Genomic DNA, 12,461 nt, shown 5'->3' on the forward strand with positions numbered 1-12,461 from the left:
ACATTTCCACCAACCGTGTGACTGAGTGACAGAAATAGTTGTGGCCGCAACACGTCAGAAATGGGAATAATAATCTTTCTACAATTGTTTTATATTTCTGTGTAGTCTTCCTATATATTTTTGGTTGATATAACTTCACAAAAAAGCACTTGATAGCTGTGAGATGAAGGTTTTGATAAATTCTCACAAGTGTGTGTGTGTGTGTGTGTGTACCTGCCAATGTTCTCACCTGATCGTGTGTGAAGTCTCCCACCATTCTGATCTGGATGTTTGGGTATCGGGCGATGCGCCTCAAGATCTTAGCACTCTGGAACGCTGCCTCAGGGTTGGTGCTGCTATGGTACAGGTACCTGAAAGGGACAAACAGTGTCGGAAGTCAGAACAGAGTCAGGTGGTTCTATATCTGATCATGTTAGTGAAGTCTTCAGTCTTGTGTATGTGTGTATCAGGGTTGTGCAAAATTCGGATTGCAATGCTGCTTTCTGTTTTCTACCTCAATTGAAATGCAAGTGAAATTCAAGAATTGAATTGGAATTTAAGAGCAATTTTGGACTATTTTTAAGAGGAATTTTGCACAACCCTGGTGTGTGTGTGTGTGTGTGTGTGTGTACCTGGCGATGTTGGTGATGTGGTCAGCCTTGCGTGTGTGTGCGCTGACTCCCTGCAGCAGCTGCTCCAGTGGAGACACCAGCAGAGAGGCCTGGCTCTCCCTCAGCAGGTCCATGAACAAGGCCTGCTTCTGCAGCGCCAGGTCCAGCAGACACAGACAGTGCAGCACCGCCGACTCCAGATGCTTCTTACCTGCACACACACACACACGCACACACACATGCGCACGCGCACACACACAGACACGCACACACACACACACACGCGCACACGCACACACACACACGCACGCACACACGCGCACGCACACAAGCACGCACACGCGCACACACACACATACGTGCGCACGCACACGCGCACACAGACACGCACACACACGCGCACACACACACACAGACAGAGACAGAGACACACACACACACAGACAGAGACAGAGACACACACACACACGTACACGCACACACACACACGCACGCACGCACATGCACGCACACGCGCACACAGACACGCACACACGCACGCACGCACACACACGCACACGCACGCGCACACGCACACAGACACAGACACACACACACGCACGCACGCACATGCACGCACACGCGCACACAGACACGCACACGCACACACGCACGCACGCACACACACGCACACGCACGCGCACGCGCACACGCACACAGACACAGACACACACACACAGAGGATATCAATGGAGGAAACTTGATGACAAGAGGTTATTAGATGAGAAGGTGTTTCCAATTTTCTCATGTGGTCTTGCTACAGTACATTCAAAAGCATGTGCGTGTACAAACGCACAAACACTATGGAAATCAAGAGTGGTCACTTGTGAGAACTACACCCACTGACAAGACTGGGGAGATTCACAGCTATCTGACAAGAATCAATTTATACAGAAAGTGGAACTGCCTTTAAAACACGCACGCACGCACACGCACACACGCACGCGCACGCACACGCACACGCACACGCACACGCACACGCACACGCACACGCACACGCACACGCACACACACACACACACACACACACACACACACACCAGGGAAGGGAGCGTATATGTCCAGCTGTCGGACTCCCTCCTGCAGCAGGCTGAGGCAGAGGGCGAGGGTGGGCGAGTCGTTGAGCAGGTGGAACATCAGGCTGTGCCCCGGGGGCTTGTGGGACGCCACCGTCTCCCCGCCCACCTCCACAGACTCGGGCAGGAAGTCGGACGGCTGGGGCTCGTAGTCCTGCAGGAGCTTGAGGAAGACCTCCAACACGGCATCAGCTACCTCCCACTGCAGGGAGACAGAGAGAGAGAGATGTGAGAGAGAGAGAGAGAGAGTGAGAGAGATAGAGAGATAGAGAGAGAATACATGATAAGAGACCCATATCAACTGTGCCGTCTGCTTTGGCCTGAGTAGTGACTGTTTGTTTTACAAAGGCCTCATTACAGTACCTACTTGAGCAATTAAATCAGCCTTCAGCATTGAGTATTAAAAATGCTATGACATTCCCAAGGCCACTTTGGAGAGAATACTTCAAATAAAATGGCTCTTTAAAGTGTTTGGTGAAAAGGCTCTTTAAAGTGTTTGGCGTTTGGGGGTACCTTCTCGGCGGGCCGTCGGTAGGCTCTGGTGGGGAAGCGCAGGAAGACGGCGTCGCGGAGGAAGCTGAGGTACGGCTGGAAGCCCGGCGCCCGCACGCCCGCGCCCAGGTTCACCGGCAGAGCGCACTCCACCAGGGAGCTGATCAGCTGGCAGAAGGCCCGCGTCATTGGGTACTCCTCACAGCCTGACTCGATCTCATTCAGCTCCACCTGCGCGCACACACACACACACACGCAGCAAATCGAACCAATTGAAGAAATATGAACACACTAACACACAGATTTCATCCACACCATGTCTGCATATTGATGCACTGCTCACTATGCGTACACACTCACACACACACACAAAACACACACACACACACACACACACACACACACACCTCTATGCCTGTTGCTTGTCTCTGCCCAGTTGCCCTCACGGTCTGCAGGATCTGTCAGAAGAAAAACACACTCCTTGAGTGACATGATACACAACCCACCACAGACGGCACAACACACTTCTGAAGCCACCTCCCATGTATTACCAGGGAGGATAAAACTGCACTCATAACTACTCATACGAGTTCTCCCAGGATTCTTAAAGAAACGTCCGGCCTACCTGTGTGTACTCGAGGGACTGTGTGTACCTGTGTGTACTCGAGGGACTGCCAGAGCGAGGCGGCGATCTCAGGGGACTTGGCGAAGGCGGCGAGCGCGTGCAGGACGTCCCCCTTGAGGAGCGGCGGCACGCTGCACTGCAGCAGGCCCAGCATGACCACCACCGGCGTCCACTGGGGGTGCTCACACAGCGCCAGGCGCGCGTTCTCACTCTGGAACACACACAGAAACCACCCGTAAGAGAACACGCGAACACACACACACACACACACACACACACACACACACACACACACACACACACACACACACACACACACACACACACACACACACACACACACACACACACACACACACACACACACACACACACACACACACACACACACACACACACACACACACAGAAACCACCCGTAAGAGCTGCACAAGTCTAGTATAGCAGCAAAAAGCACATAGACAACATATGAAATGTTGAAAATGAAACTTTGGACTATTTCATGGAAAGTACACGTTAATTTTAAATTTGATGCCAGCATCATGTTTCAAAAAGTTGGGACGGGAGCATGTTTACCACTGTACTGCTTCACCTCTTCATTTAACGGAATTATGTAAATGTTTAGGAACTGAGGATACTATTTGCTACAGTTTTGAGAATGAAATGTTGTCCCATTACACCCCGATATAGGATTTCAGTTGCTCAACAGTATGGGGTATTGTTAGATATGTTTTTCATTCCATTACTACATTACATTACATTTAGCAGAAACTTCTTGACCAAAGTGACTTACATATATCAGCTGTATTACAAGGGATCACATTGTCCCCGGAGCGACTTGGGGTTAAGTGCCTTGCTCAAGGGCACAACGGTGGAAGCCGGGAATTGAACCGACAACATTTTAGGCAATTCAGGGGGAGAGGGAGGGAGGTGGGTGAGTGTGTGTGTGTGTGTATGTTTTACCCATGTGATGATGGGTGTGTGTGTGTTTTTTACTCATGTGATGATTGGTGTGTGTGTGTGCTTTTTACCCATGTGATGTGTGTGTGTGTGTTTTACCCATGTGATGATGTGTGTGTGTGTGTTTTTTACCCATGTGATGATGTGTGTGTGTTCTACCCATGTGATGATGGGTGTGTGTGTGTGTGTGTTTTACCCATGTCATGATGGGTGTGTGTGTGTGTGTGTGTGTGAGTGTGTTTTACCCATGTGATGATGGTGGTGAGCAGCTGCATGAAGGACGTGAGTCCGTCCATCTCTCGCTGGGTGATGCCCCTGATGGGCGTGTGGCGGTACTGCGGGGCATGGGCGCTGGGCACGTCCCGCCGCAGATTCTCATGGTACAGCATCAGAGAGTGGAAGAAGTGCTCCCACGACACTGTGCTCCCCTGCAGGTTCTCACCTACACAACACAAACGTACACAGGCAAAACATTAGGCAACTTATAGAGCCCTTTAAATGTGCTACAGAGCTACAAGCAATGCTTAGACTGAGCTGTAAGCAATGCTATATTATGCTAGAGGAAGCAATAAATGTAGGTGTGTGTGCGCATGCGCGTGTGTGTGTCTGTGTCTACTGGTAAGGTTCTTGTTGGTGCATGTGTATAAAAGAAGAAAGTGTGAGTGGGTGATTGTGTGTGTGTGTGTGTGTGTGTGTGTTACCATGTGGGGCTCCATTGGTCTTGAGCAAGCTGAAACAGTAATGGGAGCACTGTGGTCCGTTGGCTAAGCCCTTGAGCATACGCAGGTAGGGGATGTAGAGAGTGGCAGGCAGCATATCTCCCATCTGACGAACAAACTTGGACAACACCACCTGCAGTACATACACAACACACACATAAACTATACAACAGGCAATCTCACACACACACACACACACATAAACTCTACAACAGGCAATCTCTCTCTCTCACACACACACACACACACACACACACACACACACACACATAAACTCTACAACAGGCAATCTTACAAACAAAGTAAACAACCCATCATAACTAGAAGTAACGCAACAGACATGTCTGCTCAGGTAATACCATATTTATTAGCAGGTAAGAAAGAACCTGTCTGTGTGTTGGTGTCTGGATTTATAACCACACCAAGCACACATAAAGGAGTTCCCCATGGGAGATGGGGGTGTGTTTATGTGTATGTTTATGTGTGCACCCATGTGTATACTCAAGGTTTCTCATATAAGACACCATCTGTGGTGTGTGTGTGTGTGTGTGTGTGTGTGTGTGGGGTAGTCTTTGGATGGCCATGCTCATGTATAAGCCCATGAGTGAGGTAGGTGTGTGTGTGTGTGTGTGTGTGTGTACCTGTTTGTGAGGTGGTCTCTGTTAGGGATCGACCGATATGGTTTTTTCAGGGCCGATACCGATATCAATTATTACCAAAACAGAGGGCCGATAACCGATATGCAAAACCGATATGTCAACTTTGTCAAAAAGGGGGGTAGATAGTAAAGGCAATATGCTGCAAAACTTTTATTCAAAAGCATTTAATTATGCAAACTTTTTTCTTCTTCTTTTCATACACAATTGTCTATCAACTTGCATCACAAGTGTAAATCCTGTGTATCATGTTAATCCAAGAGCTGAGTGATGGAAATTATTTTCATAGACTAGGCCTACACAATGGGCTATGTGCTTGTCACAAAGAGGATGCTTTGCCATCGTGTGTGTGTGTGTGTGTGTGCACGAGAGAGGGAGAGTAGAGAGAGCACTAGAGAGGGAGAGGAAGAGGTGCATGCGTGATGGCAAGTGTTGTTGAATAGTTCAACAAAACAGTTTTAAAATAGTTCTTAGGCTATTTAAGCATGCAATTTGTGTCCTTTTGAGAGCCTAAAAGGCACGTTAATAGCCAGCTCAGGACGCGATTTAGTTAAGGTCGGATTACATTACGGCTGCTCCTGGGTGCGTCTTTTTTGACAGTCCGTTTCAAAAAGGAGCAACTAGACTTTTTTGACATTCGCTATCGCATAATTTAGGACTTGTTTACTATGTATGCCTAGGGATAACGTCCGCCGTGGTGTCCCGTTATTCACAATTAACGGACGAAGCGGAGGCAAAGAGCTCCTGACGCGCAGCACCCGAGTTTGTAGGCTAACTAGTAAACGGCATATCAGTAACGTGCATCAATCGGGAGTTCGCTAAATGAAGGAAGTGGGTGCTTTTTGTGATTATTGTGATTCATTGCAACTTCAGCAATGTAAGGTAGGCTACCTTCCTTACCTTAGAAAAATAGCTCCGTACAGCTGAAGCCCAGTCTACAGTCTGCCTCAGTGAGAATCCTAAACTTTCTCTGTGTTCAGTCTTCGATCCTGATTGGCTGCATTCGTGCTAACTAACAAATCAGACGGTGTAGTGGGCGGGACAATGCTCTCGACCACAGAGTAGCAAATGCAGGGAGTGAGACACTTTACAGACAAAGTAGCGCGTTTCATTCTTTATCCATTTCAATATCGGCTTATCGGTGGAAAAAATGGCCGATACCAATTATTATAAAAATGCTAAATATCGGCCCGGCCGATAATTGGTCGACCCCTAGTCTCTGTATAGCCATGCTCATGTATGATCCCATGAGTGAGGTGTGTGTGTGTGTGTGTGTGTACCTGTTTATGAGGTGGTCTCTGTATAGCCATGCTCATGTATGAGCCCATGAGTGAGGTGTGCTGTAGGGACTCCGAGGGACACCAGAACTCCAGACCCAGTTCCAGACTGAACGGGTCTTTACTGTAGAACTCACCGATCTGGAAAACACAGTCAAATCAACACAAACATACACAGAGCCAGATCTAGACTGAGCCGGTCTTTAATGTAGAACTTACCGATCTGGGAAAACACACACACAAAACTTGCACTTGGACTGCTGCAGTTCACTTCAAGGTCAAAGTGTCAACTTCATACAACACCTCATTGCGAGCACTGATCAAAACAGTACTAGCAGAAAAACAACACACATGTGTATACATGCGTGTACCACTATCATGAGATGTGATTTTGTTGAAGTGTGTGTGTGTGTGTGTGTGTGTGTGTGTGTGTGTATTTGAGAGCGAGAGAAACACAGAAGGTATGATGTGTGTGTGTGTCAGGGGTAGAAATAAACATTTGAAAATGTGTACATCTACCAGCCACTAGCAGATTGTTTGTCAAATTTCACCAGCCACTCAATATTAAATTATTACTTTGTGTCTGAAATCTACCAGCCACTCTCATATTTTACCAGCATTTGGTTGGTGGCTGGTGCTAATTTCCATCCCTGGTATGTGTGTGTACTGTATGTGTATATGAGAGATATACAGAGTGCAGGTGTGTACCAGTATCATAAGGTGTTCCAGGTCCTTGCGGAGGGAGGCAGGTGGCTCACTGCCCATCTGAAGAGCCATGTGTACAAGTCGAGCATCTTCATCAGCACGATTACGCAACTGTTTCACCTGTTCAAACACACACACACACACACACACACACACACACACACACACACACACACACACACACACACACACACACACACACACACACACACACACACACACACACACACACACACACACACACACACACACACACACACACACACACACACACACACACACACACACAGACACATGATTCCAAAAACTGGTAATAGCAAAACAAGATATACAAACATGTAACTTAGATCATCTATCTATAAAGCAAGAAGTGTCTTGCTTCTTGCTTTATAGATAGATGATCTATGATAGCTAGTCATCCTTGGCTACTTTGGACTGTCTTTAGACTTTGAATAAGCAGACGACAATTCCAACTGCAAGGTCCTAAATTGAAACAAGCGATAATGGTCCCGAATTAAACAACGTCTCAGAATGCCACACATGCAAAGCATAACCAGCAAAAAGCAACGAGTGGGCAAAAAGCATGCCCTACCTTCATGGGCATGAGTGCCAAGAAGTCTGTGATGAGCGCGTGCAGCCGGCGAGTGTAGAACTCCTCCTGGGTGAAGCCCTCGCATCCCAAGATGCCCTCTGTCAGGAAGAGGAAGACCCCGCCCAGGAGAGCCTGGTCGGCCAACGCCTCGTCTGCTTCGGTGTACTCCACTAGAGCTGAGGGCGACACATAACATAACATAACATAACATAACATAACATAACATAACATAACATAACATAACATAACATAACATAACATAACATAACATAACATAACATAACATAACATAACATAACATAACATAACACAACGCAACACAACATAACTTCAAACTCAGGAACTTTAACTCAAGACATTAACACTCTCTTATTGCTCTCACACACTTACTGCAGTGCAGATAGTAACACACACACAACTTTGTATTTAACACAGAAAACAACAACAACTGGATAACAGAGTAAGTAAAGAAATGTCTGAGCATCCTAACCAGTTTCACTCACTCCTATGCTCTAACACACAAACACACACACACACACACACACACCTGATCCCTGTGGCAGCTGGGAGAGGGCCCGTAGAGAGAGAGCCCAGGTCAGCCGCACCAAGGCCTGGAGGCCTGGAAGCTTCCAGCTCTGGCCCTCCACCAAACGCGTGTGTATCGCACTCACATAGTCCCGCTCAGTCAGCAGTGGCAGCGCCTGCAACAGGTCTGAAACACACACACACTTTACAATCAACACTCTCAGCAAAACAGTGCGCAAAGCATGAGAATCATGATGGGATAATGCATTCACATTGTCTAAGGAGAGGGAGAGTGAGTGTGTTTGTGTGTGTGTGTGTGTGTGTTAGAGTGATGTCCAGAATTCCTCACCGTCTCTATCCTCGGTTGCCTGCTCGAGAAAGCTAACATCCAGGCAGTAGAGCAGAGCCATGACCAGAGCCAGGTTCACACTATCCAATGAGCCGTCAGCTTCTGAAGTTACTGTCTCCAGGTGGCCAATCAGGGCGAGCGTGTTATCCTTGCTTAGAGGTGATTGGCAGGTCCAGGCGAACATACACTCTGCCAGGGACTGCCGGGACTCTTTGATGAGGTCTGCAACCTGCAAACGAGATGAAGACGTCCATTTTTAGCCGAAATATCATCACTACCTCTCTGAGTTAGAATTGGGCTAGAAATATGGGCTTACCAACCAAAACAATGAAAATTAAAAGGAAAATGTTACATGGTTTACAAATAAATATAATCTCTACATATACTTAGTGAGTGTCCCTCACCTCCTTTCTGTGCTTCTCATTGCCAAGGCCCCTCTCCTTCTGCAGGCGCTCAAACTCCCCGTTCACACTGATGTCAGACACGAGTGTCAGGATGCGCTTGGTCAGGCCCTCGGCCATCAGCTCATCAGTGAAGCGTGTCGTCAGAGACACCAACTCATCACTGGGGACAAAAACATGACGCATCTTATAATAAACCGCTTCAAATGCATGTTTTGCAAAAGTCTTGACAGAATCAAAGACATCCTGTTTAAAAATCATCACCACCACCTCTAAAAAAAGAAAGATTGGGGGCTTGAGCACCCAAACCCACCCCCTTGCTCATGGCCTGTACCGCATAAATGTATGTTCTATTAGTGGAACACTTTCAGTGTGCACACTGATTCAGGGACTCATTCTGTACAGTTGCAGTGTTGCTCTCTGGTCTTTACCTGAGGTCCAGGGTGAAGGTCTTGCCATGGCGTGACTGGATGAGTGTGCGCAGAGAATTGGCTACACATCGCTTGCCGTCCCAGTAGAGAAGCACCGCCACCAAGCCACGCGTCAAACCAGGGAAATGAGGCTGCTGGTGCTCTCCTAGAGAGAGCGAGAGAGAGAGAGAGAGATTAAAACAGAGAAAGAGTGTCAGCAGCTCTGAGACCTGGTCAAATGACTATGTGTCTTTGTGTGAGTTTCTGTGTGTGTGTGTGTGTGGGCCAATACCTGCCAATAACAGCTCAAGAGCAGCCAGCTCTCCAAGGTCAAACAGGTCGCTGAGGATGAAGGCCTCGGAGAGGAGCTGCTCGGGCAGCAGGCGGGCCCCCTGCTGGCCCTGGATGGCGATGCCCTCGGTGCTGGCCTTCCGCACCTTCTCCCTCTGCTCCGAACTCTTGGGCTGGTGGGAGGGGCAGACAGGAACACAGGTCAGTGCACAGAGGAGAGGAGGCAGCCAAAGGAACACACAGCAGTGTAAGAGAGAACCCAGGAGAAGTATAGTGGGACAGAGAGGGACTAATTGTTACAACCACAGAAGACACACCCCTCTCTTGCATGCGCCCAAAGCAATGTGGAGAGCATGACCGTAACAACTTCAGCTAATGTGTGTGTGTGTGTGTGTGTGTGTGTGTGTGTGTGTGTTAGAGTGTAGCTACCCGACCCGAGCCCGACGGGACCCGACGGGTCGGGTTCAGACAAATATTTAGAAATTATAGTCGGTTCGGTTCGGGTTCGGACACATAGGGGCGATATGCATTAGAAGCTTTAGCTTATTATGTTGGGTAACCAACAGGTCTGCTTTACATGATGCAAACGTTTTGATTTATGAGAATAAAGTAAAATGTAAAAAAGACCTAACAGCTTTCTTCCTGTGTGCAAGATTTGTTTATGTAGCCGTGACAACCATGTGCATTTCAGGCAGCACGTCTTGGGTGACGTTAAAAAAAAAGTTGTTAGCCTATCAGGAGATTTTAAGACCAAAGAAAACTAAGCGAATTATGTCTAGGCCTACTATGTGAAGGCAGTCCTATTTGCGTTGCATTCTGTGGTAAAGACATAGGCTACCGGTAGGCTATAACGTCGTCTCGTTCAACTGGATGAGGATTTCCTTGAGTTGCCCCAATTAATGTCGATACTGCATATAGATCAGTGACAGAGGCACTGTAGTTTTAAAGACAGTTACAGTTCATTTCCAGACTTTTCGTCAATGGTAAGACTAGAATTCTATTTCAATAGGCTATGCTTGCTTGGGCCTTTTGTGTTAATGTGCGCTGTGTGTGACCTGTGTGCATGCACACTCATCTGATTCTGTAGACAATTAAGAATTCCATTTGTTGTTTGTTCCGTTTAATGGGCTAAAGACAGGCTATCCACAAACGTGAACGTTTAATCACTAGCATGGGGATAACTAAGGCATCATCTGCGTCGGGCTCGGGTCGGGTTCAGAGTCGGACATAAGAATGAAAATGCCTGTCGGTTCGGGTCAGGTTCAGACGCAACTGTGTCGGGCGCGGGCCGGGTTCGGACAGAAATTTGCGGCCCGAACCGCACTCTAGTGTGTGTGTTGGTGTGTGTGTGTCATCACTCAAGGGATTCTGGAACAGCCTCAGGAGCTGATGATTGTGTCAGGGTTCCCACTCACTTACTATGTAATGAATTGAACAATATACCGACCAATGATTTCAGAGCAGCCGCGTAGCGTTCAAGAATCTATTACTTTTTTAGAGCGGGAAATGAATAAATGGGCATTAAATAAACAATATCGGGCTACTCAAGCAAGCAGTAAAGCTAATAACAAGATATACACCAATTCTGCGTGGAAATATTTGTATTAATGCATTATTTTTGGCTAGTGGAGAGAGAGAGTGTGTGTGTGTGTGTGTGTGTGTGTGTGTGTGTGTGTGTGTGTCAACATCACTCACCGGGTTCTGGAACAGTTTCAGAAAGTGTGGCTTGTGTTTCTTGAGCTGCAGGTCCAGAAGATGGACACTCTCTGTCTGCTTCCTCCACACTGCCCCCTCCACCGTCTCCCATAGTTCCTTCAGAGGCCCCCACAGACTGGCGCCTGCCATGGGCAGAAAAAACATCATCATCACCTGCAAGCCTCTCAGCACTGGTGACACTGGCAGCTAAAGTCTCACAGCTTACGGATAAACTTTGATAAAAGATCATCTGGACATTGCCTGATGCGTCGTGCTGCGCTGTGCAAGTTGTGTCACTCCAGACATGTAACAATAATATAATTCAAGTGCATACAGAGCAGTTGCTCTCAGTAGCGTTATGGCAACTTAAGTGACATTTCGTTTAATCAGTTGGACAGGGACCAGGGTCAAACATATAACAATACAATAATTGTGATAACGACTTGACAACACATAGAGAATAGACTAATCGGTAAACATTCGATTCAGTCACCACGTTTCATTTGCATTTGTTTTGCTATTCTTCCTGATCAGCCAAGCAGTCAGATGGCTAACCTTAGGCGATACATTCGTAAGAAAAATTAACATAGGGGAATAAAACGCCAAAGCAGCAGTTTTAATGCTACATCTCAAAATACCTGACAGGTCATTTCTCGTGATTAACGTTTGATCTAAGTGCCCCATACTGTCCTAGCTAACAGTTAACTACCCGTCTAACGTGAAGTTTGTTCCTATGTGGTGGCTCTACACCTAAAGCCTGAATTTGGACCTCGCGCCATGTGAGAGCGAGATTCCACAAACATGGAAAAGAAAATTAACAAACGCTGCACAGGTAGATGACAGACCTAAAGATCGACTTTCAGTGTAGAACCCGCTAAAGTACCTATATATTTTGAAATAAAAACCAATACCTGAATTTACCGCCATCTGCGCCGCCATGTTAACTCCGTAGCAGGAATGGTGATGCCGACTTGAGATACTCTGTTGATTGCCCGAATAAAAAGTGAGATCTCTATAACCTTTACTTTAAATTAGGATGCTCTGCACAGTCTTCGGCGT

At 47.3% G+C, this 12,461-nt stretch overlaps 1 protein-coding gene across 1 annotated transcript in view; it reads right to left on the reverse strand.

Moving 5' to 3' along the window:
• The window catches only part of nup205 (nucleoporin 205), a 23,716-nt gene extending 11,273 nt beyond the window's left edge, over positions 1-12,443 (reverse strand). The window contains exons 1-18 of the mRNA XM_076269520.1: positions 12,314-12,443; positions 11,403-11,545; positions 9,709-9,880; positions 9,438-9,582; positions 9,010-9,169; positions 8,606-8,834; positions 8,279-8,443; positions 7,732-7,907; positions 7,143-7,259; positions 6,438-6,575; positions 4,484-4,634; positions 4,028-4,224; positions 2,851-3,033; positions 2,605-2,655; positions 2,219-2,428; positions 1,670-1,907; positions 612-801; positions 230-350 (exon numbers count right to left, since the gene is read on the reverse strand). Of these exons, the coding sequence (XP_076125635.1) occupies positions 230-350; positions 612-801; positions 1,670-1,907; positions 2,219-2,428; positions 2,605-2,655; positions 2,851-3,033; positions 4,028-4,224; positions 4,484-4,634; positions 6,438-6,575; positions 7,143-7,259; positions 7,732-7,907; positions 8,279-8,443; positions 8,606-8,834; positions 9,010-9,169; positions 9,438-9,582; positions 9,709-9,880; positions 11,403-11,545; positions 12,314-12,341 (2,814 nt within the window). The 5' untranslated portion in view covers positions 12,342-12,443. The remainder of the gene's footprint in view (positions 1-229; positions 351-611; positions 802-1,669; positions 1,908-2,218; positions 2,429-2,604; positions 2,656-2,850; positions 3,034-4,027; positions 4,225-4,483; positions 4,635-6,437; positions 6,576-7,142; positions 7,260-7,731; positions 7,908-8,278; positions 8,444-8,605; positions 8,835-9,009; positions 9,170-9,437; positions 9,583-9,708; positions 9,881-11,402; positions 11,546-12,313) is intronic.
• Positions 12,444-12,461: the final 18 nt, after the last annotated feature.

Source organism: Alosa pseudoharengus, unplaced genomic scaffold, assembly GCF_046254945.1.
Source record: "Alosa pseudoharengus isolate Yale_2024_CS ecotype anadromous, Long Island Sound unplaced genomic scaffold, YU_APseudo_1.1 YU_APseudo_1.1_scf_10, whole genome shotgun sequence".
NCBI classification, from domain to species: Eukaryota; Metazoa; Chordata; class Actinopteri; order Clupeiformes; family Clupeidae; genus Alosa; species Alosa pseudoharengus.